Here is an 11194-nt window from a genome sequence, read left to right as displayed (position 1 = left end):
CACTGAGAAGAAATATCGTTCGTTCAATTAGCAACGCGAACGACGAAACCTCACTAGTGATGAATGCACAAAACCGCGCGCGCTTTGAAAAATGGCCGAGGGAAGGTTTGCGTCTGTTTGCTCAGTTGAGGAATTTATTTTAGAACAAGAAAATAGAGATGCCACTCAAAAAAACTGAACGAGATGAACCATTGCTTAAACGACTTTTGAAAACGAGGCTCGAAGACAGGAAAATGGAAGTTATTCCAGCGGTTGAGCGGAATGAACACTAAATACATCAACCAATTTATCATCTCCGTCCGCACTAAAGACGGCAGTGAATACGAGCCGACTTTCCTTCGAAGTTTAGTGGCTAGCTTGGAACAACAACTGAAGAAAAAGGGGTATTCCGCAATCATAACAAACGACCTTGTATTTGAGAAAACCAGAGAGGTTCTTTAGTCCACACAAAAACAACTAAAGAAGCAAGGAAAGCGAAATAAACCCCAAAGCGCCGGTTGCTTTGACAAGCGACGAATTAAAAACACTCTTCACTTTGGACTACTTTGGAATATCTGAAACGCAGTAAGTGTTGTAAATTTTATTAAATAAATTGTCGGTTGGGCGATTTTAAACCATTGTTTATTGCTTTCATCGCCCCACTCCATTTGTGCGAAATAAATTTGTCTATCAAACACTACCACGAAAAAAACTCAGTACCTATGAAATAAACACATTACAGCATGGAAAATGCTCTGTACGATTTTCAATCACTTGTTGCTTCGTATCAGAAAACTAACTTGTTCGTTTTCTGATACTACTCAAATCGTGAATAAAAATCGTATGCGCGCATTTTCCATGAAGTAATCTGTATTTCTTTTTGTTTGTCTAGTAAGCACGTTTGCGACAGAGACGACAAAGAAGACGGTACAGTGGGGTGCCTCTAGCTGAATTCTCGCTGATTTAATGTGATATCGTTAATTGCAAGGTTAAATGAAGCTGATTGGAATTCGCTATCTGGTACCTTCGCAGACTTATAACCAAGTGATTTCACATTGGTAGGAAAATCCAAGGCCTTATGACCTTGTAAAAAGCTGCGCTTCTTTCACTTATAACCTTCACATTTAACAAATAAGACGATATTCAAAACAAGAACGTTTTTCAAATTTCAAAGAAGTGGCAACTATAGAACTCTAATAACTTCTTCTTTTGCTTACCACACCATAAAATGGCTTCAAAAGATTATGCCAAGGCAATTTGAAGTAAATCTTGTACCCGAAAGGAGTTAGTTTTTCTATTAAGCGGCAATCGGGAGTGGTATGGGTAGGAGCACTATACGAATTTTGATTACCAATGGTTTGATAAATGTTTTTTATACATGTTTGTCAAGTTTCCATAAAAATTGACTTTTTGTTCTTATTTTATGAGATCTGGCTATCTGCAGTATCTGAGGAGGAAACAGTATTACTATTTCTTCGACTATCGCCTGGGTGCTTTAACGTCCTTCCTTAATTCTCTTCTGCTTGATCGATGTAACTATCACTCGAAACTTCAGCTCTGCAATCTCCCTTCGATGGTTATTACTGGGTTGCCTATGGCAAACCCAGTCAAGGTCTGCGTTTAGTTTGTTTGTTTTCCTTTTTTTCTTTATTTTCTTTTTTTCCGTGTCGGCAAAAGTCTTGCCTGTCACTCCCCTGGTAAGTGGTGTCTTTGTGCATAGAGCCTTCTGCGCGTATTTTCTTAGGATCGAGAGGGTAGTGGAACTGAGTAGATTTCTCTGGTGGACACAGTAGAATCATTAACTTAGCCTACAATGGCGTCGAAAGTCATGTAACGCGAATGGCGTTTTAGTTGAACCTTAAACAAAATATACCCTTATGGGGCTCAATAATGGAACGTCAGTTGGATAAACTAGGCACGAATCTCAAAAGCTACGAGTACTGGACTTCGACAACAATCTATCGCCCGTCGAGACGAAATCAAAGTGAGCTGTATTAACCTGAAGTACATGGTATTTTGACACGATTGAGCTTCTTGTCTTCACGCACGCAATGAAATAGGAAGAGGTTTTCGCCTCTAAGAGCAAATATGTTGTTTGTTTCAATAAATTTTTCGCTGGAAAAGGATTCTGTGGTATTTTCTGCCTTTGTGAATTATAATATCATGTTGTGTATTGAATTTTCGAGCTTAAGGTTGAAATGTGATATGGGAGAAGTTTTTTAGTATTGCTCTGTAAGCAGGAAGGGTTCACAGGCCTGTTGGAAGCGTGCTTGAGTTTCAACAAAATGAGCCCCAAAATCAGTGAAAACTTGTGACGCAGATGAATAATAAAGAAGCTGCTATTTCCAAAATGATGGAATTACCTGGTGATAAATAACGTCGTACGCGTCTTGGAGAGTAAATTTTGACTTTGCATAAACAAGAGTTGGGCGATTGTGATCTTTGTTTTGACTTCGCTCATTTCATTGTCAAACTTTATAACACTTGACAGAAAAAGAAACTTACAAAAACCCGGTATCTTGCCATCATTTGACACACATGCTTCACTGTTTGGCAAGTAAACATGCCGCGGTAACTTAATCACGGCGCCCGCTGAATTCCGGCCATGCCACTTTCGATTTTGCAATTTACTTGAACGTAGCAAAAATCTCCCAAAATGTTTGTCGCTGATCGTAACTTTTTATATTCTATATTCACGGTTCAAAATTAATGTTGTTTTCATGTCGTAAATATTTCATTCTCGATCGACCCGAAAACTTCCTTTCTAAAAACTGTGTATCAATAGTTATTTGCTTTTTCATCAATATTTGTTTTGCATACAGCAAGCTAACAAAATCTGTACCTTGCTGAGTTCGCATTTGTTAGCGTTAATAGTATTTTCGGCCAGATGCTTCTGTTTTTTATGAGGGGTTTATTGTTGTGGTCTCCCATCCTAACACTAACCCCGCTGAACAGGGCTTGACTTCAGTGAAGTTTAGTATTACAAAGCTGTCAGATGCTCAGAGGGCACACTTGTGGTGCAAAGAAGTTGTGAGGGAACTTGAAAATTATCAACATGTCAGCCCAGAAGCCAATGTTTCTCGCTTCTCTTTTATTTGTTATTCTTCAGAGACTGGAATGCTGTATTTCAATACCACACAATTCAGTGCCTTCTGATTTTCTGTAGCACGTACCACAGGCAACCCAGTGTATGCTTCACGGAAGCATCTCGTTTACTTTTATCAACTCAGTTTTGTACAACCAAATTTCTCGAAACATTTGTTACAGAACGCTTTCATTCACGCTACCGGTTGCGATATTGGTTAATGGGGAGCGAAATAAAAGTATTTGCAAGTGTGGCACATCAACATTGCCGCAGCTACTTTGTTTCAAATTATTGAAATAACAACTATCGTGGCGAAATTAAAAATCGCACCAAAATTTGAGGTCTAGTTTTAAAAGCAAACGCATTGATGCTGAAATGAATAATTTGGAAAATATAAAAGGGTTTGCAACGAAATGAGGCCATCTTGGGAAAAAGTAACCAGAAAATATGGTGATCTCGAATCAGTGAATTTAAATTATTTACAAATTGTTCTTCTAATTTCGTGATTTTGGCAGACGGACATTGGCTCTCTCTGTCTTTTTTATGTTCCCAGGAGGATCATATACTGCCACTACAAATGTATGCCTTCCGTCGGCACTCTTAGCTTCACCAATACCGATCCTTTTTGATCCCCGCCATATAAGCTGAGTAAAGTGTTTATTTGAGTCTCTTATCTTTGGATTCACAAAGTTGTAGCTTTTTATCTCACTATACCATTGAGCTGTAGCTTTTTCTGCGGCAATATCATAATCCCGATGCAGCGCTGCGACGTTTATACCAGAATTAGTCGCTTCCAAGTCTGCTAAAGGGATAGAGTTACCAGCCATTTTCTGTGCAATTTTCTTTGCCTTTGCAGCCAAAATGTTCGACCACTTTAACGGGGGACTGTCATGCCACGCTCTGAATTTGTTATGCAGACGTAGACCAGCTCTTCCCAGTTGCTCTGAAAAATACGTAATGTAGACCAAGTAATTACAAAAGTGAAATTTGTCAGACAATTGGGCAATTGCCAGCCGAACCTAATTTAATGATCTCGATTCAACGAATCTAGGTCGATAAACTAAGGTCTAGAGTGTCAAACTAGGCAATGAGCTGTTTATTCCACAATAAATAGTTGTTTAGAACTTGCACGCATTTTCCCACATACTTTTTAAATCTCCACCTGGCCTCAGTTGACGTTTTACGGCCAGATAACCTTACCCGGTGGATAAGTATCTATCCGACAATTTCCGTCCGTGCAAAGATTGCAGTATTTGCTCTCGTAACCATGAATATGCTAGTTAAAGGCCTGTGAATAGCCTTGGCTCATGTTTCACGTGGAGTATACTCTGGATAGTAACAGATCTTTGTCATTAGATGTAAGAATTGGTTCATGGAAACAGACAAAATTAAATCATGCATGAACATTCTTGTCAATTACCTTGAACGAAGCGTTGATCCCATAATTTGCTAAGTAAAGGAAGTCTAAAAGTCAACATTTAGGAGTGAGATGTTGACCAAGAATGCATCCATTTTCCCAGCCTGTTACCAATGGGAAATATCTCATAGCGAACTTTGATGGATTTAACAATTCTGTAACTTCGAAAATGGCTTCTTTCGAGGAAATTCAAGTCTATTACCGCCCTGAGTCATTTATCATATATGTGGAGTTTCATTGCATTGTATGTAATTATCAACTTAAAGTATTTAGGGTTGTTTACTAGAATTGCAGACGTATTGGTTCCCTCTTCAGTTTTATAGTACATTTTATGATACGAATTTATCATCCTATTTTCTTGGGCGAATTGTCTCACCAGGACACGTTTGCATGAAACAAGCCTTGCTTTCTGTCCTGTATCCTTTGCATTGTTCACCCTCACACAACCGAGCTCTTGCTTGAACACCTTGACCGCATGTTACTGAGCAAGGAGACCAATAGTTTTCTTGTGATTCTGAGAAACAGGAAAAGTGTTCACAGCCGATTTAGGGACGGTGCCTACTATTGTTATTGCGCATACGTTATGCGCATCTCGAGATACTCGGATTTCGTATCAGGGGTGCTTAATAATACAGGGATATTTTTGCGCGTTTCAAAACTATGCGGAGAAAGCAGAACTTAGCAAGTGCTCTTGGTATCCAAAAAGAAAATTGGGGGTAACCACGCATTTTTCAGAGATAATTAAGCCGGAATTTGGAAAAGAACGCCGTACATTGCTTTGTATTTTAAAGCTTTTTACAAATATTGTTGATTAATTATCTTCGAAAAATGCGTGGTTACCCCCGATTTTCTTTTTGGATTTCAATAACACTTTTCAAGATCTGCCTTTCCCGCATAGTCAGTAAACCGCGCAAAAATATCTTTGAATTAGTAGGCACCGTCCTTAAGAGAGTGTCGAGAGCCAAATATATCTTAACAAATGATTGAAATGTTTTTGCCGAAAGGAAGGTGTTCTACTACGCTCTTTAGTTCTTTTGGAATCCTAGGTTTTCCGGTTTCGGGACAATATTGGTAAAAAGAATGCTACACAAAGTCAAAATGGAGAGAATTAAAAGACTATATTGTCTGCAGAATGTAAAGAGTATCGAATTGGTCGTTCTTTTCTTGTGGAAAATAAAAACAGGGCGGCTGTCTGAAGCTAAAATAGAATTCACAGTAAAAAATGCTAACCTTGGCTAACTCTTCCGTTTGCAGGTGACTTTGATAAGATGTGGTCTGGACCAACACTGAGACTTGCTCTGTTTACCGGTGAAACATTGAGTAGTTTTGAGGGTACCAGGAAACTCTTTAAGGAGAACAGCTTGTTATTTTCCTCATTTTGCCGCATTTTTAAGACAGGCGGAAAGAACTCTGACGGCGGTGATTTTCCGACTCCAGAAAATGTAGCATGGCTTAAGTCATGGTATTTTGTTGGTGCCAATTCTGACAACTCATTAACGGCTGTGGGAAGTATAAAAAGACCATTCAATGCACTACCTTGGGTTGGCCTTGAGGACGACATAACCACATGATTATCTTTAAAAGTTTCACTGGCAAAGTTATGTTCCGCTGTATCTTGATTAAACTTACCCCTGGTCTTTCCTAATATCTGCCAACCCATCGTTTCCTTATTCTGGTTATCCGAATGGCCTTTTATCATGTTTTCTTTCTTAGTAAACTCCTGTGCAGGCCTTAGGTAACTGTTCATAGGATCGATATTGGCCATTTCGGTTTTAGAGTTCTCATTTGCCTTATGACTTGAGGCGGCTTCGTCGAGAACGTCTTTGTTCATGTTGGAATCCACTAATGTAACATTACCTGGAATTTTAAGTACTAAAGAACCATCAATACTAGTTCCAGCCTTGAAGCTTACTGGTTTTCCTGCACCAGAAATTTTAAGGGTAACCAAGTTTTCATTCACGGAGTCTTCAACCTCTGGGTGAAGTCGGTCATTCAATGTTGTTTTGTCAAAATTCCTTCCGATGCTTCCCAAGTTGTTTTGAAGTTCTGTCACCGATGACGGCTGTTGGCGAACACTTGGGGCCTGTTCGTCTGTAATCATGCGAGATGAGGCGCTTTGCTCTTCTTGGAAGACATTTCCCTTTATGCCTAGGCTGATTCCCTTAGGCAGGTGGAATAATTCTGTCGTCTGTCGGATGGCAGTGGGAAGCTCCTCGCTCGAGAATATCTTTCCAGATGCCAATTGGTTGCCTTTTGAGGGTAATGTTGGAAAGTGGAAAGGCCCAGGAGACGTCGTTGTTTTCCATTTATTGACTAGAGCGTTTTCAGTCCCAGTATCCTTTGGAATCGAATTTCCTGCCGTTAGTTTCTTGAGGAAATCCTCCTTGAGATTCTCTAAACTTTGTTTCTGAGAATCATTTTGATGCTTTAAATAGTTGAGGAAAACTTCCTTTCCAATGGTTGAAAAAATGTCACCGTTATTGGATGAAGATGGCTGTTGATTTTTGGACAAGGCTTGAAATAGTTCTCTGTCAAGATCATCTTGTTGTAATTTACTTTTTGGCCTTTCCAGAGGACTTTTTGACATTGAGAATGGATTGTTTATATAGTACTTATCTTGCCCACCACTATCAGAACTGTAATCTGAAAATGACCCGTAGTTTGGTTCCTTGTAACTGTACTCAGGCATTGGATTGTTGTCGTACATGGCACTGATTTTTCCGATGTAAGATGGTGGGGGCTGGTCGCCCTCTATCTGACTAATTTGACTGTAGAAATCCTTATCTAGTCTTCCGTTGCGAAGGGTACCTTCGAAAAGAAATGTTTTTCAGTAATGACGGGGAAGATCATTTCCTAAGTAGCCATTTCAAGAAGAGATTTTACTCAAAAAAGTGTTTATCCTTACATCATTTTACGCACCAGAGGGAGCTATTCTTTGGTGAAGCACTTATCACAAAGGTCTCTGGCCATTTCCGAAATAAGCGAAATCGAATTAGAGATCTATGGTTAAAAACGATTCCAATCACTATGGATTTAGATTTCTTTGAGGTACACTGACCGAAAGAATATCGGTTCCAGGGTGGGGAATGATCCCGTCCTGAGTTGAGCTCGGAATCTACTCATTGGGCTCTCGGTGCTTTTATGAATTGCTTATGCTAATATGACTTATCCCTTTCATAAAATGCCAAGACATCTCTTTTTCAGAGCCTTAGAGCATTGAATTACAGGAGATCAGAGACCGTGCTGAAATTCATCTCAATCGACGCAGCAAACTGTCAATTCAAGTTGATTTAAAATCGACTTTGTTAACGACACAATTCCAAGATGCGCCATAAAATCAATGAGAACAACCTCTTTGGTCTTTTCTTCTCAAGTGATATAAGCGATCACGGCTTAACTGGAGCGTGTGGAAGGCAACAATATGATGTTCACCGAAGTCTCATTATGCACCATTAAAGATGTCATAAACCCCTTCAGCTATTTTGCCAATCAGTTATGGTAATCTGTGCATGCACATGCAAAAGTAAAGTGGATTCTTACTGGAGTCTTGCTTAAAATCTCGCTCAGGGTTGAATTCATCTGTTCTCCCCATTTCACCTCTGGCTACCTGTGCAACGAAGTTCCTACTATTTCTATTACCATCTAAAGGAGAAAAAATTAGGGTTATCCTTGTAATGATTTGATTGACTCCTCGCTAGTCAATTATTTTGAATAAAAAACGAAAATCCGTGCCGTACTTTCCGTGGTTTTGTTGACAAAAGTCTAGGCCTTCTCGGCTACTGACAGATATTCTGAAGTCGCATGCAACACCAATAAAACACATTGAATCGTGCATATGTAGCCTTGTTGTCTTATTAGGCATGCAGACAGGTGACGTCTTCTTACCATGGTCTACTTGAACTCCTTCCGTCGTTGATGTTATTCCAGACGATGATTCGTCATGTTTTCCGACAGTATCTGTTTTTAAATTGTGGATAAAAGTTGGTCACTTGTTACGTTTGTCCCACTTTGATTAAAAATAGCCCATAATACAACACATCAACCTTCATCGTTGTTTTTCTAAATGTGGATAACACTAACTGGATAAATCACCATCCAGTACCATCCAGTGGATACCTCAACTGGATGTGATCGCTCATTTTTAAATGGATAACTATTTATTCAGTAGACAATACCACTATACGGCACCTCTTAAATGCTAGGCGCTACTGAGAAAGTTCGTTTACTGTTTCTGTCTACCGGTTCAGTCTGCCTCTATAGACCAGTACCGACCTATTGACACCTCCAGGAGGACAACGGATGAAAAATGACAAGATATCATTCCCTCTAAATCGTGCGTCGACATTCCGCTTTAATCCTGCACTAAACAAAACGTGAAAAAAGATCAAGTTGTCCTTGCTCTGTAACTAGAAAACCCTTTTTAATGCTTTCTCACCACCATTCTATTTCAGTTCCTATTATTTTAATATGACAGTTTTGCAGTAGCGTGGCGAATAAAATTACCACCCCCAGCCAAAGAAAGAGAAACTTAAATAAAAGCTTACCTGCGTCAAATTGTTTCATCAGGCGCTGGTCCGATGGCGACAGCTTGCTAGAATAATCCAGAGCACTGTCGGTTAGATGTTGCTCTTCTGAAATTAATATTTAGAACACAAGAAGCTGTAACATGCATGCGCGAGACGCTAAAGCATTTGTTGAAACCAAATTTAAGAATTCTTGTATTTAAAATAATGTGCATGGATGTGTTCATGGTCATAGGGCACAAATAAGGGATCTGCGTCAGTTTACCTTTCTGTTTAAAACCAGGCTTATTTAAAACTCAGTCATAATTCTAAAAATCCCAGTTATAATCCAAACGTTCCAACTCAGATGTTCATTACATAACGTTAAGTGATCTGAAACAATAGGATATGTTGAGGAGTGGGACAAAAAGGGCATGGAGGATTTTGATTGGTTGTACGAAAAGACACAAATGCTTTCAACATCGAAATTTAAGGCAAAAATTGAGCACACGTTGGCAAATCAGACTAAATATAAAACCACGATCGAAAGATTCCACGAACAGAAGGATCGGCACATTTCCTAGGCCTGCAAGTATATAAAACGTAACCCACTGAAGCATATCACATATTTCGAGGCGATCATGATAGAATAATTGGGAGGCTTTGATCTGTAAGCAGATACTTATAATAAAATTTCACCATTTTGTTTGTACGTATGTGTCGAATCTCGGCCAATCATTCTGGCTAGCTCATCGTACTAGTCTAGTTGTAAGATACCGGATATAATTAGAACTCCTGCTTGTACTTTAGTTGGAATTGGCAAACTTAGGTAAGAAACTGGTAGCTTAAAGTAAAAATGAACGTGGGCAAGTACTGGATCTGTTTTTGTTAAACATCATGTATAAGTGGAATTTCTTTTGGTAGACTAAATTTCTAAAACACTCACCATTTTGCCTTATTTACTCAATATGAAATAGCAGCCTTCTGCGTCGTTCCAGAAAAATTTTAAAGTTCCTTCTCGCAAAAAATTAAAATTAATGTTAACACTAAATATAATGGATCTGGAAGTTCCAGATCAGGCCCCTGGTCGAATGCGGTGAATTAGGGCGAGATACTGACCTTGTTTTTTGACAATGAGAATGAGAATGATATTGGGTAGTTTATATTGTGGCATCACAGTGACATGAAAAGCACTCTTCCCAAATGATGCTTTTAATCACATAAACTAAATTTTGGATGACAGTTTTAAAGGTCGGGGGCGGCTGGTTGATAATTTTACTAACGATTATTTGATATTTGCAAGCTGGATGTATTTTGAGAACATGACTTAAACTGAAAAGGATAGAGAAAATGACAAAAGTACTGAGCAAAACAGGCGGCCACGTTTTGACGTTGCATTGATTCAAGAAGGTAGTTTTGTGAAAAAAAATCTTTACCTTGTAAGACTGCCGGTAATTGATCTAGCAGATTAACGCCGGTTTTTGAAGAGCCTCCAGGGTCTGGAATGTGGAAAGATACGCTATGTATAACATTTTTGTGCAGCATAACGTACAAAGTAAAGTACGGAACACGACGTACCTTGATCTTTATTTATCGTCGATCTTCCATTCGTTGTGATTGAGATATCCTCTGGATTTAGTGTAGGAAGTGCAGCCCGAGCTGTTTTCTCCTCTGTTAGGGTAGACCGTGTTCTAGTAGTCTCACGATTCTCCTTACCTGGAATACCTTTTGGGAGATATGCAAATAAGTCTCCGTAAGGTAAGTGTCAAATGAAGTCACATTGTCACAATGTGACTTCAAAAGATATCATTATGGACCCACCTCCAGTCCACAGCAATGGCAGAAGAAGATACAGATATGGGCTAAGCGCTGTTTTCATTCTCTCAGTCACTGGGTTCAGGTTCCTTGCCACAAAAAGAGAGTGGCTGTATTATTGCTGAAGTTTAATCAAAACCTGTTCCATTAACAAACCTTGTCATTTGATGATGAACTTGGTATGGTTAATTTACAAGCAAAAGCAAAACAAAGCAAAGCCGCCAAGTCACCATGGCATGGGTGGGATACAAAATAACGCAAACTGATTAGTTCTGACTTGGCTGATAGCTCAGAACACAGTACTGATATTGCAGTTGTCATAGGCCTGCAGAGGTTTGTTTCTGATTTTTCCATTCTGATTTGTTTTGGATCATCATCTACCCACACTGCAAGGTA

At 39.2% G+C, this 11194-nt stretch overlaps 1 protein-coding gene across 4 annotated transcripts in view; it reads right to left on the bottom strand.

Annotated features, from left to right (window-relative positions):
• Nucleotides 1-2910: 2910 nt before the first annotated feature.
• LOC138008931 (uncharacterized) overlaps nucleotides 2911-11194 on the bottom strand; it is an 8807-nt gene continuing 523 nt past the window's right edge. The window contains exons 2-11 of one of the 4 annotated variants that reach the window (XM_068856239.1): nucleotides 10805-10919; nucleotides 10562-10708; nucleotides 10420-10482; nucleotides 9026-9112; nucleotides 8367-8438; nucleotides 8022-8123; nucleotides 6111-7289; nucleotides 5712-5981; nucleotides 4858-4995; nucleotides 2911-4007 (exon numbers count right to left, since the gene is read on the bottom strand). In XM_068856239.1, coding sequence (XP_068712340.1) covers nucleotides 3559-4007; nucleotides 4858-4995; nucleotides 5712-5981; nucleotides 6111-7289; nucleotides 8022-8123; nucleotides 8367-8438; nucleotides 9026-9112; nucleotides 10420-10482; nucleotides 10562-10708; nucleotides 10805-10862 — 2565 coding nt within the window. In that variant the 5' untranslated portion in view covers nucleotides 10863-10919 and the 3' untranslated portion in view covers nucleotides 2911-3558. Of the gene's footprint in view, nucleotides 4008-4857; nucleotides 4996-5711; nucleotides 7290-8021; nucleotides 8124-8366; nucleotides 8439-9025; nucleotides 9113-10419; nucleotides 10483-10561; nucleotides 10709-10804; nucleotides 10920-11194 lie in introns of those variants that run through there. The other 3 variants (XM_068856237.1, XM_068856238.1, XM_068856240.1) reach the window with 3 other exon arrangements.

Source organism: Montipora foliosa, chromosome 6, assembly GCF_036669935.1.
Source record: "Montipora foliosa isolate CH-2021 chromosome 6, ASM3666993v2, whole genome shotgun sequence".
NCBI lineage: Eukaryota > Metazoa > Cnidaria > Anthozoa > Scleractinia > Acroporidae > Montipora > Montipora foliosa.
This window is presented reverse-complemented; position numbering and strand designations above follow the sequence as displayed.